Source organism: Mustela lutreola, chromosome 3 (genome assembly GCF_030435805.1).
Source record: "Mustela lutreola isolate mMusLut2 chromosome 3, mMusLut2.pri, whole genome shotgun sequence".
Classification (NCBI taxonomy): Eukaryota; Metazoa; Chordata; class Mammalia; order Carnivora; family Mustelidae; genus Mustela; species Mustela lutreola.
The window spans coordinates 171,423,331-171,441,538 of record NC_081292.1 but is presented as its reverse complement, the minus strand read 5'-3'; the positions used below and the strand labels follow the sequence as shown (position 1 = coordinate 171,441,538).

The 18,208-nt window shown below is 43.5% G+C and overlaps 1 protein-coding gene across 2 annotated transcripts in view; it reads left to right on the top strand.

The window, feature by feature from the left end:
* DIS3L2 (DIS3 like 3'-5' exoribonuclease 2) overlaps nucleotides 1-18,208 on the top strand; it is a 366,764-nt gene that overhangs the window by 261,351 nt on the left and 87,205 nt on the right. For both annotated transcript variants that reach the window (XM_059167711.1, XM_059167710.1), the window contains exon 12: nucleotides 12,436-12,543. In XM_059167711.1, the coding sequence (XP_059023694.1) occupies nucleotides 12,436-12,543 (108 nt within the window). The remainder of the gene's footprint in view (nucleotides 1-12,435; nucleotides 12,544-18,208) is intronic.

Sequence of the window (18,208 nt, the reverse complement as noted above, 5' to 3'; positions counted from 1 at the left end):
GGCGGGGAGCCTCCTTCCCCCTCTCTCTCTGCCTGTCTCTCTGCCTACTTGTGATCGCTGTCTGTCAGATAAAAAAAAAAAAAAAAAAAGTATAGGTCCCCGGCCTATGCAGACAAAGGAACCACTCCAAAGCCAAGCCCCTCACTCATAGCTTGGCTCTCCCGAGAACAGAGCTCTGACATTCGTACATTGTTTACACTTAATATAACCTCAGGTTGAAGAGATCCCATCCATACCTCCTGCCCCAAAATGGAGTGACCAACTCTGGCCTTTGTCTGGCCCAAGGCCTCTGAGAGAAGGGAGATCAGACTCCAGAATCCCCTCTATCCACCAAACTATGATGTTATGATGGGAAGAAAAACAGAAATGGCAATCTCTAAGACTTTTAAGACCACAGAAAGTGAATAAACATGAGTTGCTCTCTCCATATAGAAAAGTTTAATAACTCTGTTTTTCAGATTCACATATTTAAGAATTTTGGACACAATTAGAGGTTCTTCTAAGCAGGTGATTTTCTCTTACCTAGCTCTTGCTTTCTCCTTTTATAACCAGGAATTATGTTTCAAAATCAGAAAATGGAAAAATAAAATGGGGTTAAATAACAAAGCACATTTTCTTTCCTCTACTTTGTGTTCGTGATTGTCACAGTTCTAGGACTTCTCAGGGCTGCAGAGTTGGGGCTCTGCTCCTGAGCTCTGAAAGTGTGGAGCTGGATGGAGGAAGGGCCCGTGTGCCCCCGAGTGACTGCGGGCTCCTGCTGCCCGGCTCAGCTCCCACGTTGGCAGGAGCAAGTGGTACCAGCCCGCAACCTTGGACAGCAGCAGCTGTGCATTCTGGTTCCTTTGAACCACTGCTCTGACCTTTCTTCCTACTCATTTTTGTAAAAAGGACTGTGTCCAGGAACTTTTCTGCTGTTTTCACTTTACTTTGCCTATAAAGGTCTTCTTAAAAGCTGGATGAGCTGCTTACCTCTTCCTCCAGATTCTCTGCTTTCTCATTTGGCAGAATCATCTCTCCCAGCTTTATCAGATAGAAGGAGGGGTGTGTGTGTTGGGGGTGGGGAGCCGGTTGGTTTCCCACCTTAGAGGGAATGTGGCACCAATTTGTTTTCATTCAGTGGTACTGGCTTGTAAGTAGCTGATACTGGAATTACAGTCTAAGCTTGATTTGGGGAATTATCCCACAGATCAGGACTACACAATAAAACTGTTATTAGGTCCAAATTTCATTTTACTGTCTTTAAAATGAGATTCTTTTTTGGGATTTTACTCCCAGTAATAAGTATTTGGTTATTTTCATTAGCCATAAAGTATACTCAGGAGAAAAGATAAATTGAAATAGTGTCCATTTAAGTCCCATGAAAAGGACACACTCTTTTTTTTTTTTTTTTAAGATTTTATTTATTTATTTGACAGAGAAAGATCACAGGTAGGTAGAGAAGCAGGCAGAGAGAGAGGGGGAAACAAGCTCCCTGCTGAGCAAAGAGCCTGATGTGGGGCTCGATCCCAGGACCCTGAGACCATGACCTGAGCTGAAGGCAGCGGCTTAACCCACCTGAGCCACCCAGGTGCCCCCACACTCTTTCTTTTTGACAAAAATCAGGCATCTGTTCATTAAGGGTATAAGCGTCTACCTGAGTTTAGGCCTGTCCTTCTCAGAAGGTCATGACATCTACCCAGTTAAAGATCTCCTGTGTTCCCCGAGAGGGAAATACAATGAAACTGTGAAATGTAAAGTAATTTTTAAAAATAAGTGAGTTAAGTTTTAAAAGCCAAAGGAACCCTAAACAGTTGAAACCTGAAGCTAAATTGTCTGCCTGTTGGCCCCAGCGCCCGTGTTATTTTAGGTGTGAAACAGCTCAAATGAAAGTTCGCCCATAAATCTCTACGATATTTTATTGGTACTGCTTTATAATAGAGATCAAAGATTGGGATTGGAAGCCTGTCTTAACGTGGAGTCCAAAGAGTTTTAAGATGTTCCTTTCTGACCCCAGCAGGTTGTCAGAGTGTTGTTTTGTTAACGTCCAGCTGTGTAGCAAAGAGTTGATCCCATTCAGAATTCATGGAAGTGTTGATATGAAAAAGAAAACTCTTTCAACAGAGATGTTGGCTGGCAAGTGAATTATCTCTTTCCTTTCAAGCTGTTTCAGTGTGCGAGTGGGGAGCTAGCTGAACCTTACTGTTAAAACCTTGAAGTCCTCAGAAAAAAGGAGAAAAACTCCCTAAGTTCTCAGGCTCTGACAGCCAATGGGCTCCGAAGGCGTGAAGGAGTTCTCGGGGCAGCGAAGGCCTGGACTGGAAGGGGCAGAGGAGGGGCCTGCTGCCGCTCCTGGCTGGATTGCTGACATCTGGCTCCCCTGAGCTTTGGAACCCCCCCTGTTGCTGCTAGTCCCCCCGATCCTCTTTACACGGATGATTGATTCTTCCCCCTCTGTGGCCCTTTCCGTTGGTCACAGGGCTGTCCTGGCTAACCCGTTGCTGAACTTGGCCAGCCTGCCTGCTGTGGCTTTAGCAGATGTTTCTGCTCTCTGAGGCTAATACAAGATTTTGTAATCTTATTGGTACCCCCACCCAGCTGCCTTGGGCAGTGGCATATGTATCTAAATGATCAGTGTCTCTCAGCTCTCCCTAGCCCTGGTCCAGAATGCTTAGAAAGTCAGTGTCCCGTCACCATGTCCCTTTATTCCGTAACCAGCTTTTAAGCCATGCCCTGACCCAACTTTGATGCTGGCTTGAAACATGCTTAAAGTTATGAAGCTCCCTTTAAGCCCCTTTCTTTTCTTTTCCTGTTGCCTGCAGGGCCATCTATCTTCATCTGGCTCCTCTTTGTCGAGGACCGGCTGTGTGCCAGGTGGCAGGTGTGTAAAGATGGGAGAGATGCTGATCTTGCCCCAGGGAAGTCAGAGCAGGTGGGCACGTAACTCACACAGTGCATGGGGCCACCTGCAGTTACAGAAGTCCTCCCAAGGTGAGGGATTATTCGGGAGGAGAGAGAAGTTGCATCTCCCTGGGTTGGTGGTAGGAGAAGAGCTTCCACGAGAGCCAAGATGGCTTCACAAAGCAGTGGATTTTTGAGCAGTGTTTCCAGTTTTGAGTAAAAAATTTCTAGGTGGACATGTGAGTGAAGAGGGCATTCTAGGCAGCGGCTCAAAAAAGCATGGAACATTCAAGAAATGGCATGAGTTTGGAATGGCTGGGGTCTAAATTGCAGAAGAAGCCAAAAGATGAAGTTACAAAGAGAGGCCTAGAGTGGCAGGCTAAGGAGTATGGACTTCATCTTGAGGACAAGCACAGGGAATGGACAGGGTCTCCTTTGTCTCATGTAGAAAATCACCTTAGCAACCATATGGTTGAAAAACAGTGAGGCCAGAGGGAGGAAAATTGTTATCTGTACCAGGCCTCTTTCTCTCAGCCCTGGCCCCTTGAACCTTTGAATAACCACCCCAAAATACACAGGGATTTTTGCTCACTGAATTTTAGGAGAGTGTATCAACATGCCAGTGTCCAGCTGGACCCCCAGGAGAACTAGAGCCATAGGTGTCTTTAGCCTGGTGATAAAATGGACATCCCAGTGGGGTGCCTGGGTGGCTTAGTGGGTTGGGCCTCTGCCTTTGGCTTGGGTCATGATCTCAGAGTTCTGGGATCAAATCCCGCATCAGGGTCTCTGCTCAGTGGGGGGCCTGTTTCCCCCTTTCTCTCTGCCTCTCTGTCTACTTGTGATCGCCTCTCTGTCAAATAAATAAAACCTTAAAAAAAAAAAAATGGGCATCCCGAACAAGGAGCCCCCAACTGTATCCCCTCCCTGTATAGGAATCCATATCACACAACAGAGACTCAGACTAGGCAAACAGGGCAAGTTGGCTTCCCCCTGTTGTCTTTGCTTTCCTCTTGGAGATAGGGTCTGGAGGCCCTCTGCCAGCCTCTCACTGAGAGCTCTTGGCCACTGTTGACCCTTGGCTGCTGATCATGGAGGGTCCAGACTCTGCTGGAGACCTCTCCACCCCATTGAAGGTATTTGGACCCTCCCTCATTAGCAGGACAAGCAAAAACTGGACATTGTTGAATTCAGTTTTTCAGCTATTGGAAAGATAAAGGCCGTGTGTCCTACTGTAAATGGGATTGCAAATTATCGTTGAGTGGAATAGAGTAAGAAGATGCAGAAGTCTGGAGAATAATAAGGAAATCTGACCCAGAAAAATTTCTGCTCCAGAACTCTGCTGCTGGTTTAGGAGACTATTAGCATGTAACCCGAGAGAGACGAGTATGTCCATACTTGAAGTTGGAGAGGAAAGAGGAGAGATTTAGTTGTAAAACCTACAGAAGAACCTGGAAACTGACTGGGTATAGCAGAGGGAGGAAAGTGGAGAAATCAAAAAGTAACACCCAGTTGTGTTCTGTGGGAGGGGTGTGTGTGAGAGAGTATGTGTGTGTGGTTGTTGTTTGCTTGCTTGTTTAACTGGTAACAGGGTGCTGCTCTTAACAGAGATAAGAAATACACCATAGCAACAGGTGCAGGGAAGAAAATGCTGAACTTTGTGTTATTCATGCCAAGTATGCAGGGGATGTCCAAAATAAGGTGTCCGGGGGTACCAGGGGGAGCAGGTAATAAAGGGATCTGGAGTTATAAGGAGAGGCAGGGCTGGAAATGCAGTATGTATGGGACTCATGGATCAGTGGGAGTGTAATCCCAGGAGTAAGGGAGGGACCCGAGGAGCACGTGCTTGGATAAGAAAGGGGAGTGGAGGGCAGAGGGTGAGAGCACAGTTTAAGGAGCAGCCAAGGAAAGGGTCCAGTGAGGACCAATGCAGTGGGAGTCTGAGAGTGTCCACTAGCTCTGTGTTCAAAAAGTACATGTGCACACAGTCTGTAATGTTTTACCCGAGGAATGGTCATTTATGAGTGCACAAAAGACAAAGGTTCTGTACCAACATGTTAACATTGTTCTTAAGCACGGGGCCTCGCAATTTTTACATTCTCATGTTTTGGTTTGTTATCACCTAAAATTTCTACCACAGACATGTAATTTTTGTAATTTAAAAAGGTCATTTTGAGGGGCACCCAGCTGGCTCAATTGGTAGAGTGTACAACTCTTGATCTCAGGATCGTAAGTTTGAGCCCCGTGTTGGGTGTAGAGATAGCTTTAAAAATAGATAGGGGCGCCTGGGTGGCTCAGTGGGTTAAAGCCTCTGCCTTCGGCTCAGGTCATGATCTCAGGGTCCTGGGATTGAGCCCCGCATCGGGCTCTCTGCTTGGCGGGGAGCCTGCTTCCCTTCCTCTCTCTGCCTTCCTCTCTGCCTGCTTGTGATCTCTGTCTGTCAAATAAATAAAATCTTCTAAAAAATTTTTTTAATAAATAAATAGATAAAAATAAATAAAAATTAAAATCTCTATTGAATTGGAAAGTAAAAGGAAAGTGTGAATGAAAATAGGAAGCATGAACTATTTTGAGAACCTTAGTGACATGAAGGGAGACCTCCAGATTGGGAGAAGGGAGTGTTGTTTCTGATTCTAGGAATGGGAGACTGACCCTGTATTTATGGTCTCTGGGAAGGACAGTGCAGAAGAACACATAGCTAATTGAGAAGAGCTGTGGCTAGGGAGGGATTGGATCAAAGCTCAGACAGGAGGCCAGGCTTTGCACAGGTAGGACACTTGAGCTCTCAGGGGACTGAGGTGCCCTTGCCTAACAGAGGAGCAGTGTTGGGAGAAAGGGGCTGGAGGGAGGTTTGGGAGGAGTTGAGTCCAATGGTCTCTCTTTCCTTTGTGGAGACACGTTGAAGTTCTCTGCTAAGAGCCTGGGTGGGGGAAAGCAGCTGGGTAGAAGGTTTGAGGAGTTTAAGAGAGTCTTGGCATGGAGTCAGGGAGCCTGGAGGAAAGAACCAGCCGCAGACAAGGGAAAGGACTGCCAGCCTCCACTGAGGTAGTAGCTGAGCCCGGCTTAGTGACCTGGCCCAGTGACCGACTGCCACTGCTCAGCTGCCATTTACAAACAAAGGAAAGGCACATCGTGAGACTGACAGTGGGGCCATTAGGTTGGCACAGAGACAGGAGGGGAGTTTAAGAACTTCGAGAGACTCATCCATGGGCTCTGTACCTTGGAGTGAAGCTAATGAGAGCCACCATCCAGGGGTCAGAGGATAACTCAGTGGTCTCATGATGCTGATGACAGCCGGCAGTGTCTCAACCCTAGAAAGACCCGTCTTCTCTTTTCCACTTCTTTGTTGTGTGCTGCGCTCAGCCGCCCGGCCTCTGAGTGTTCCCGGGTGCAGTGGCAGAGGTCACATAGCTCCCGAGCATGCGTAGACGACACATGCTGTGGGCCTCCCATCCCCCAGAGTCACAGGACTTGTATCTGAGAAAGTAACCGCCTGTCTATCCAGCCTGCCTCCCATGAGGATCCCAGCCATGCTATGGTCTTGACATGCTACGGGCTGTGGAGCACCTTCCCAGGGAGCCCGGCAGAAAGCAGGCCTAGCTGATGAGAGGCTGTGACGTCCATGTTGTAGACGTGATTTTAACACCTTCGGTCCTTCACCTTTGAAAGAGGAATAACCTCTATTTCTAAAACTATATGGACATAAAGGCTGTTTTCTCTGAATACCATCTGAATTCTGCCCCAAGATCTGGTGAAAGTTACTCAAAGGATTATCCTTTAAAACTTAAAGAGAACTATCCTACCTGAAAATGTTTTAATGCCTAGCTTTTCATGAGCACTTAGGTTCTTGGGCATCTGGGTATTAAAATGTTATCCTCGGTAGAAGATACAAAGTACCAAGCAGTGCTTGTGACCTGAGCAGCCCCTGAGTGTGCCAGGAGTTTTTAGGAAAGAATAGTCAAAACAGTTCATCTTACAGTTAAAATACTAGCTGCCTAGGAAATTCTTATGTAAAGTTGTTTAAATAGAAGCCCGCCATGTATTTCATAAAATGTTTTATGTGTAATAAATAGTAAACACAGAAAGAGAAAGTGGTTCATTTTCTGGGCAAAAGTCAGTCATTTGCAGACAGAGGGCTTGCTGCGTGTCAGATGGGAGATGGAGAGACAGGAACAAGAGCTTGTCCTCATTCCTGAGGATTCTATGGTGTAGTAGAGGGGAGGGGCACAGAAGGAGGTGAGCACACTGTGTTAAGAGCTATAGAAGCCTCTCAGAAGAGCTGGGAGGGTAGAGTAAGTGACAGACTGTTTAGGACTGCCTCCCATCCTTTTTGAAAGAACAAAGGTGGTTGAGAAAACGATTCAGAACACAGTACATCCTCCCCTGGGGGAATCTGGATAAGCCTTTGAGGGACAATGGAGCTGAATCTTCAAGGATGTGCAGAAGTTGGCCAGATGCAAAACATCCAGAAAGATGTCTCAGAGAAAGAATGATCTTGGCAAGAGCGAGAGCAGTGAGCAGGCCTGGCAAGCGAGAGGTGTGCCACGAGCAGCCCTGCTGAAGGGGAAGGCCAAGCCTGGTGACCCAAGGACCTGGGAGACCCTGGAAAGCCAGCCAGCTCGCTTGTATTGAGTATCTTCCATATTGTTTTGCCGGCATGAAGACTGAGGCTCAAAATCACACTAGCTTGCCCAGTTGTACAGGAAGTGATGGGCCCCAAGTCCGTCTCAAGTCCATCTGGCTCCCGGTCCTTTGCTCTTTTTCTCACATGGTGCAGCTGAAGAGTATGGACCTCACTCTATTGGTTGCTGGACTTTAGACCTTATTTTGGTGGTAAAGGCCTTTTGGCAAATAAAATCCTAACCCCAAACTCTAGTATATAAGAACAGATCAGGTTGTATTTCGTTAGCTTAAATTTCTTTCATATTTAAATGCATAACTTATAAGATCAACTCGTGAAAGCAGTGGTTTTCTTTTCTTTTTTTTTTTTTTTTAAGATATTATTTATTTATTTGACAGAGAGATCACAAGTAGGCAGAGAGGCAAGCAGAGAGAGAGAGGGGGAAGCAGGCTCCCTGTTGAGCAGAAAGCCCGATGCGGGGCTTGATCCCAAAACCCTGAAATCATGACCTAGGCCAAAGGCAGAGGCTTTAACCCACTGAGCCACCCAGGCGCCCCAGTGGTTTTCTTTTAAATAAGCTCTTTTGTTTTGGAATAATTTTAGACTTAACAGAAAAGTTGCGAAGACAGTACAAAGAGGTCCCAATACCCTACACCCAGTTCCCTCAGTGTTAACATCTTACAGCACCTAGGACATTTGTCTTAAATAAGAAGCTGATATAGGAATGTAACCATTAACTACAATCTATACCTTATTTGGATTTCACCAGCTTTTCCACTAATGTCCTCTTTCAGGATTCAGTTCAGGAAACCACACTGCATTTAGTTGCAGCGACTTTCTTTTGCCAAACACTTAAACACGAAGCCAGGAGTTCTATTACATTCCCATACACTCAGCTTTGTGACTCACAATAAGATAGTTCCTTGAACTCTTGGAAGAAACTCTAGCTAGATGTAAAGAGGTATGAAGTTCTGGGCTACAAGCATGCAGGGTGAGTAGCCTACTACCAAAATATAATTGGGATAATTACCAGCTAATGCAGCCCAGAAAAGAATCCAAGAATGCATACCCCACAGATTTGATTTAGTCTGTCTTAGCTTGGGCTGTCACAGAGTATGCTAGACACCGGGCAGCGTCAACAACAACACTTATATTTTCCACAGTTCTAGAGGGTAGAGGTCCTAGATGAAGGTCCCAGCCATTTCGGTTCCTAGTGAGGACTTTCTTCCCATGTCCTCACATGGCCTTTTTTTCTGTGTCTGTGCAGGACAGGGAGAGGGGAGTTACCTCTCTCTTCCGGATCAGAGCCCCATCCTTATGACTTCATTTAACTCTTAACTACCTCCTAAAGACCCTGCCTCCAATGCAATGACATTGAGAGTTAGGACTCCCCCCAAAGACATTTGGGAGGAGGAGAGACAATTCAATCCGTACGTGTTATTTGGTAAAACACTTGATACTTATAAGATAATATTAAATACATAGCTCATACTTCAACACTCATTATTATATAAGTTGAAGAAGATGTATTATCATCTGAACAGATGGTCCCAAAGCAATGGTAAGAAAAAAATGTCAAAAGTGCTCATGCTATAAAAGCTGTTAGCCAAAGTTTTCAGGTGGTCATTGGATTTTACACAGGTGCTAGGAAGAAATCCCACATCCTTCAGAATAATGCCGAGTAATGCCATACAGTTACTAATTATTTGTTACTGGTTTGGGCTGTGAGTTCTAGAAGTTACTTTTCCATGTGAAATCTTACTGTATTGAAACGGTACAGGTACCATTTACACAGAGTTAGAAACCACTAGGATTTCTTACACAGAGTAAGAAATACTAGGAATTATTTTGCTTTTGCTGACAAATAACTGGATAACTTTACCTCAACAAGTACTGAGTTCTCTCTCTTGCCTACTGCCTCTCAGTTACTTAAGGCAGGGTCAAGCGTGAGCTGCATTATCTGTACTGGATACTGCAAGTCGAGGAGTCCACAGCCAGTGTGTTGAGGAAAGGGCTATTTGTGGCTGTTTCTAGTTTGGGGACGGGGTGAATGATAATACTGTTAATCAAGAAGAGTGGAAGAAGGAATAGATTTAAAAGGAAGAGTAAGTCTGAGGTGTCTTCAGGACATGCAGGGAGATACACGGTCTTCATCTCAGGAACTTCAGGGAAAACAGATAGCATTCTGGGATAGCTTTGAAGTCATTATTTGAAAGTAAGTTGGAGAGAATTTTTTTTTTAATTTTATTTATTTATTTGACACAGAGAGAGATCACAAGTAGGCAGAGAGAGAGAAGAGGAAGCAGGCTTCCTGCTGAGCAGAGAGCCCGATGCGGGACTCGATCCCAGGACCCTGAGATCATGACCTGAGCCGAAGGCAGAGGCTCAACCCACTGAGCCACTCAGGCGCCCCAAGAGAATTTTTTTTAATGAAAGAAGGTATATCACTGGATCAGTATATTAGGGAGTAGAAAGATCAATAAGGGGAAGAAATAATTTAGGTTTAAAAAACTGCAGTATGGAGTTGCCTAGGTGGCTCAGTGATTAAGCATCTGCCTTTGGCTTAGGTCATGGTCCCAAGGTCCTGGGTTCGAGCCCCACATCAGGCTCCCTGCTCAGCGGGAAGCCTGCTTCTCCCTCTCCCACTGCTTGTGTTCCCTCTTTCTCTGTGTTTCTCCCTCTCAAATAAATAAGATCTTTTTTTTTTTTTTTAAGATTTTATGTATTTATTTGACAGACAGAGATCACAAGTAGGCAGAGAGGCAGGCAGAGAGAGAGAGGAGGAAGCAGGCTCTCTGCGGAGCAGACAGCCCAATGTGGGACTCGATCCCAGGACACTGGGATCATGACCTGAGCCGAAGGCAGAGGCTTTAACCCACTGAGCCAACCAGGCACCCCTCAAATAAATAAGATCTTTAAAAAGAAAAAAAAAAAAAAACTGCAGTATGAATGACTAGTTGACCACAGTGTTCCTCTAGGAAACGTGTGATATTTTATTGGAGTAGCCTGTTAATGTTCCAACAAGCAATTTGGTCGGTTGTGATATTTTCAATCACTAAAGTGTTGAAGCTGTAATTTTACCACAGTAAAATGCCATCATGAGTTTACATTCGCCCCTTGGTTTTTTTTTTTTTAATCTGTCCCAACTTTATTGGCAGATCATTAACAAAATGTAATTGTATATATTGCAGGTGTACAATGTGATTATTTGAGACACATGTATATTGTGAAATGATTGCCAACAGGAAGATAGTGAACAACACATCCATCACCTCACACAGTTAGCTCTTCTGTTTGTGCATGGTGAGAGTGCTTAAGATTTACTGTCAGCAGATTTCACGTGTGCAACCCCCTTTATTAGCTGCTGTCACTGTGCTGTACCTGAGATTCTCAGGACTGATTCATCTTATAACTGAAACTATGTGCCATTTGACCTCCATCTCCCCATTTTTCCTCCCCCGGCCACTGCCATGTAAGTGATACCATGCAGCATTTGAGTTCCTGTGTCTGGCTTATTTCACTTAGTGTAATGCCCTCCTATGTTCATCCCTGTTGTCACAAAGGGCAGAATTTCCTTCTTTTTTATGGATGATCATATTCCATAGTATATATGAGTATATATACATTTTCTTTATCCATTCATCTGCCGACAGATCTGTAGGTTGTTTCCATGTCTTGCTCTGATGGGTAATGTTACAGGGAACATGAGAGCACAGATATGCCTTCAAAGTACTGATTCCATTTCCTTGGAATATATTTACCCAGAAATGGGGTTGCTGGGTCAAACAGTAGTTCTATTATTCATTTTTTGAGGGACTGCTATACTATTTTCCATTATGGCTACACCGATTTACAGTCCCCCCAACAATGTCCAAGTGTTCTCTTTTCTCCACATCCTTATTATTTCTTATCTTTTTGGTAATAGACATTGTAACAGATGTGAGATGATTTTGAAACTAAGAAAGCAATCCCACTTATAATAGTACCCCAAACAATAAAATTTTTAGAAATACATTTAACCAAGAGGGTGAAAGACCCGTACACTGAAAACTATAAGACATTGATGAAAGAAATGGACAAAGGCACAAATAAGTATGAAGATAGACACCCAGTGTTCTTGGATTGCAAGAATTAAAGTGGTTAAAATGCCCATACTACCCAAAGTTAGCTCCAGATTCAATGTAATCTCTATCAAAATTCTAGTAGCATTTTTCACAAAAATAGAAAAAGCTATCCTAAAATTCATACAGAACTGCAAAAGTTAGCCCTGACCAGCTAAAGCTATCTTGAGACCAAAGACAAAACTGGAAGCACCACACTTCTGATTTCAAACTACATTACAAAGCTATAATAATCAAAGCAATATGGTACTAACATGAAAACAGACACCAGACCAACAGAACAGAATACACAGCTTGAAATGATTCCCATGTATATATGGTCAACTAATCTTCGATGGTTTCTTCAATAAATGACATTGGGAAAACTGACAGCTACATGCAAAGAATGAAACTAAACTCCCGTCTTACATCACCACACACAAATTAGCTCGAATTAAAGACTTAAATATAAGACAGTGGGCTCTTAAGTATATAGTTCAACTGGAACAGTTGCACCCAAAAGTACAAGTCATTTGACTCTAGAGCTTCGGTTTTAGTATATAGACTTTTTTTTAGTAAAAAGTCGTTGTTTTTCATCGCTGTAATGTACCTACTTTTTCCCTGTTACCAATTCTTCTCATCTTTCCAGTTGACGTTCCCACTTCTCTAGAGGCTCGTGGAAAAAGTACCAGATGGTCTAGTCTTTGGGGGGAGAAGCTTCCTCCATCTTGAGCTTGTTCTGGAAGCTCAAGGTGTTCACCAAAACTCTGCCCTCGGGGCTGCTCTAAGCCTGTGGTAAAACTGCAGGAAAGTGCTCACAGGCCTGTTCTCTGTTTGCAGGTCATCCCCATGCTTCCCAGGCTGCTGTGCGAGGAGCTGTGCAGCCTCCATCCCATGACCGACAAGCTGACCTTCTCTGTGATCTGGACACTAACCCCGGAGGGCAAGGTAAACAACTTACACACGTGACCACTTCGTTCAGTGAGTCCCTGTTAATCATCCCCTGGGTGCCTGAGGCGGAGCTGGAACCCCGTGGTGGGAGGATGAGGGCACTGTAGGGACCACTGTAGCCGCCACAGGGGAGAACAGAAAAGAGCCCCCTGCCCCCAAAGAGCCGTCAGTCCACTTAGAAGGCCAGACTGACCCTAAGCAATTAGAAACAAGTTACTTGTTTTTTATCTTTTCTCAGGGGAGGGAAGAAATTCTGTCAGTAAGGTCAAGTGGGGAGGCTTAGGGCAGGAGATAATATGGACATGAAGGCAAATGTGGCTTGGCTGTGAAAGGGGGAACATTCCGAGAGGACATTTGGGGAAAGGGTTGTGAGTTTGGATAGGTGGGGTGAAATCAAACTATTAGGAGCCTCAAATGCCAGTCACAGATGAATTCTGAATGTTAGCATCCCTCTGAAGTGTCCTGAGAAAGGTGCCATTGTAGGAAGGTGAGTGCTTCAGTGTAGTACGGGTGACCCAGTAGTTTGAAGATGAATTTAAAAAAAAAAAAGATGAATTAAATTGACCCGAGGTAATGCTATCATCAAGGCCAGTGGTGATGAAACCATGGATCAAGAACAGAAAGGAGAAGAATGTCAGCAGGCATGCCCTGAAGATAGGGTCGAAGTAAGGCAGATAAATGGAAGATAGCTCCAGGAAAAAAAAAAAAAAAGAAAGAAAACCAGTCTCCTCCCCCACAAACAGAAACAACCCTAAACATCCAAAAAAAAAAAAAAAAAAAGCAACAATGAAGTAAGATGTGACATTCAGTGGAATGTGACACAGTTAGTAACGCTGTGACAGAGACCTCGTGGGAGCATAGGAAATGTTTATGCTGTGATATTAAGTGGAAGTAAAAAGAAGATATTGAATTATGAAGACGTTCCAAATAAAGATGGAGGATCAAATACCCACATTCACTTTCATTCCCTCCCAAAACCTCACTAAAACAACAGTGAAGAGATTTTTTTTTTTAAGACATAAACCCACAAGGACAAAGAGAATGGGAGAGCAGACAACAGCAACAAAATTTTGGAAGCTGGAAGCAGATGGATGAGTGGTAACTGACTTAGCAGTCCCGAGAAAGCTGAATCCTGAGCCAACGATGGAGAAGGCCAAGAAACAACCCGACTTGACATAGCAGAACCCTAAAGAAATTCAGAAATCGATGGCACCACATAACTCCACAAAGTAGAGGAGAGGTGGGTGAAGAGGAAACGGACTGTACTGCTTGAAAATTTGTTTAGAAAGATCGCCCCTGCCATAAGTGGGAAGAAGACCAGAAATGTATCCTCTGGATGGGATAAAGCAAAGGATGTCTAAACTAGAGGACACCAAGCACACCTGATGGCCTTGGGAGAGGTCGAGTGAGTGCTGGCATCCTGAATGTTTAAAATCTTAGCTTTCTTTTCCAACCAAGCCCAGAATTCTGGTCATCAAGCCTTATACCCTTGAGTCAAGAGATAAGAAACCTTTTTTTTTTTTTTTCTGTTTGAGGAGTCTGAGTATGATGAAGATTTAGAGATAAGAACCTGGGGGGTGGGGGGCTTCCTCACCTGCAGCCCAGCTGTGTCTCCCTGCAGAAAAGCCTAGAGGCAGAAAGCTCCACCAACACAAGCAGCACTTTTTAGGATTTCACTAAAAATCAGCACTTCAGTATTTCATTCTCACATGTGAAGAAACAACCAAGGAGCACCTGGCTGGCTCAGTTGGTGGAATGGGCAACACTTGATCTTGGGTCATGAGTTCAAGCCCCACACTGGGTGTAGAGATTACTTAACAAGAGAGAGACAACCAAGACCAGAGCCTCTTCCATGAAATAAAAAAACCAAAGTAAACAAACAGAAAAAAGCAACTACGGCAAAACAGACTCTACAGGGGAAAAGAAACTATCACTTATAGCCCATGAGAATTTTTTTAAAGAAATAATGTCATGGGGGCATCTGGGTGGCACAGTGGTTTAAGCCCCTGCCTTCAGCTCAGGTCGTGCTCTTGGAGTCCTGGGATTGAGTCCCCAATTGGGCTCTCTGCTCAGCAGGGAGCCTGCTTCCCTCTCTCTCTCTCTCTGCCTGCCTCTCTGCCTACTTATGATCTCTCTTTGTCAAATAAATAAATAAAATCTTTAAAAAAAAAAAAACAAAGAAATGATGTCATAACCTCTAGATACTTTACAAAAGAAGTGGGTTGGTACAGGAAGAAAGAGCTCATGAAAATTTAAAACATGATAGAAGAAACGAAGATTCAAGACTCTGGTTGGAAGACAGAGTTGAGGAACTGTTCCAGAAAGAGATAGAATAGGTAAGAAAATTAGAGAACTAGTCCAGGATAGCCAGTATCTGTTCAGTGAACATTCCAGAAATAGGGAACAGTCAAAATAGAGGGGGAAGAAATGATCAATAAAATAATTCAGGAACTCTCCCTTTACCAGAGGATGTGACTTTCCAGAGTGAAAGCACCCAATGCCCCAGCACTATGTTTGGATACACGTCGTCTCCAGGCCACAGCATCATAAAATTTCAGAGCATCAAGGACAAAGGAAAGATCCTCTTGGCTTCTAAGAAGGAAAAAAGAAAAGTCACATACAGTATTATCAGGACTCAGAATACCTTCAGACTGTTTTTGTATTATAAGCCTAGTAGCTAGATGGCAATTGAAACAAAGCTTCCTGGTTTCCAAAAGACTGATTTTTGTGCTAAAACTCTGTACCCTGATAAGTTCTGAATAAAATGTATGAGTAGGAAAAGACATTTCAGACATGCAAGGCCTCAAAAAAAAAAAAAAAAATGTATCTCTCATATACCCTTTCTCAGAAGCTACCAGAAGATGGGCTTTACCAGAGTGAAAGAGTAAGTCAGAAGGAGGAAGACCTGGGATTCTGGGAGCAAATAAACCAACCCAAGAAAGCAGTGAAAGAATCACCTAGATCATAGATTGGGAAATTTTCTCTGAAAAGGACAAACTTTTCCTATAAAAATAGTACCTTTTTCTTTTTTCTTTTTTTTTTTCTTTTTAGCTTTTAGGCCATTCGGTCTCTGTCACAACTACTCAGTTCTGCTGCTGTGGTGCAAAAGCAGACAATACATAAATGAAAGAGCATGACTGTGGTGTAGTGAAACTTTCCTTAAAAATAGATGGCTGTCACTGCATGATGGGCATTAAGAAGGGCATGTGATGGAATGAGCATTGGATGTTCTGTGCAACTGATGAATCACTAGATTCTACCTCTAAAACTAATAATACACTGTATGCTCCTTAGATTGAATTTAAGTTAAAAAGAGAAGTAGGTGGCAGGCGGGATTTGACCCCTGGACCATGATTGGCTGACACCTATAGATGATGGTGAAGGAAGCCCTTAGGGCACTGGTCCTAGGGAGGTATAGAAGATAGTCCAGACTGTAGCAGGCCCGAAGGCTCTAAGAGAGCTGTCTTTAAGAAAATGAAATGGTTAAAAGAGCTATGTGTCTGAATTTCTTGAGAAATGATTTAGACCAGCAGTTATAGAACTTTCTTTTTATTCTTTTTTAAGATTTTATTTATTTATTTGACAGAGAGGGAGATCACAAGTAGGCAGAGAGGCAGGCAGAAAGAGGGGAGGAAGCAGGCTCCCTGCCAAGCAGAGAGCCCAATACGGGGCTCGATCCCAGGACCCTGGGATCATGACCTGAGCCGAAGGCAGAGGCCTTAACCCGCTGAGCCACCCAGGCGCCCCAGTTATAGATCTTTCTAGTCCCAGCACTTGTTACACTAAAAAGAGTCTTTGATGACCTCAGAATGCTTCTGTTCATGTGAATTACCACTGTTTACCTTATTAGAAATTAAAACCAATAAAAACTTTAAGCATTTACCTATTTAAATTAAGGTAATAATACTAAGCCCAATCCATTATGTTAAAATAAATACCACTTTATGAAAAATAACTACCATTTTCTAAAATTTAGAAGAGAAGCTGGCTTTATATATTTTTTTTTTTTTTATAAACATATATTTTTTATATACATATATTTTTATCCCCAGGTCTGTGAATCACCAGGTTTACACACTTCACAGCACTCACCAAATCACATACCCTCCCCAATGTCCATAATCCCACCCCCTTCTCCCCAACCCCCTCCCCCCGGCAACCCTCAGTTTGTTTTGTGAGATTAAGAGGCTTTATATTTTTGTAAATCTTTTTCACATCTGTACTAAAGACATTAAACGAGGTTCTCATATATGCTTCTATATTCAAACTGTTAGAATAAGTTATTTTGGTTGAATTACATTTGTGAAGAAAATCCAGCTTCAGACAGGTCATTAGGAAAGAAAGGTGTATTTTAATCACTTTTTCAGATAATTGTGGATATTTGTCCTTGTACTACACCAGAATTCGGCAGTTCCTTAAAAATTAATTCCAGTCTTAGAATCCGAAATTGTATGTGCTACAGACTAAATTCTGTACCCCCAAAACTCGTATGTTAAAGCCCTGAGGCCCACAATGTATATTTGGAGGTACAGCCTATAGGGAGATAATTAAGGTTAAATGAGTTCATAAGGGTGGGGCCTTGATCTGATAGAATTAAAGTCTTTATAAGAAGAGACCTGTGAGGACGCAGTGAGAAGGTGATGCCTGCAGGCCAGGAAGAGAGCCTCTCTCACCAGGTACCACACTGGCCTTCCCAGCCTCTAGAACTGTGAGAAATCAATGTGGTTTAAGCCCCCTCACTAGGGTATACTGTGAGGGCCACCCCCATAGATTAATACAATATCAGTTGAGTTTTTTTTTAACTGGGTTACAGTAAAATCTGTTTGATACTTTAAATGGATCTTTTACCCATACAGAGATTTTTTTTTATCATGTACTTAGAAAGTTTACTTCATTTAGAAAACACTGGCTCATTATGCTGATCTCTTAAATGTGAACATTTCATTATATGATCTCAAAATATCACCTTGGTTAGTGCCTCTGCTGATTTAGGTAAGATTTTAAGTATTAGGAAACACGCATTCATGTGTTGGATACAAGGTTTCCAAAATTCTAATATTTGCAAAAGCTCAAATTTTATCATGGGCAATAAATAATGCAGTTGTTTTCCTCGAAGTGCCAAAGAACCACAGCTAGAGTGATATTTGTTCCTTAAGGTAAAATGGTGTTCTGTTAAAAAAAAAAAGCGATCAGTTTAGCTTACCGGTAAAGTTACAGAAACACCTTTTCCCAAGACGACCATACTACTTGAGCAAGCAGCATAAGGAGACAAGGACTCAAGGATTGAGGCATAATAAAACTAAAAACTTGTACTGCATCATCAAGAACATTCTGTAGCGAGGTAGCTTCTTTGTTGCTGTGGGTGAGGTGGTAGAGGGTACCCCGGCCCCTGATGTGGTTTTGCTGTTGCCTGATTCCTGCCAAGGCGGTCGAACTTTACCCCACCAGTGCTTTTGTTCTGCGAGGGTAAATGTCAACGTGTGGAAAAGGACAAAGAGTGCCTTAGTATTATTATGAAAACAGCATTGACCTCATATGCCCCTGGAGGGGTCTCAGGGACCCTCCAAGAGGCCACGGACCATACTTTAAGAACCACTGTTTTAGGGGCACCTGGGTGGCTCAGTCATTAAGTATCTGCATTCGGCTCAGGTCATGACCCCAA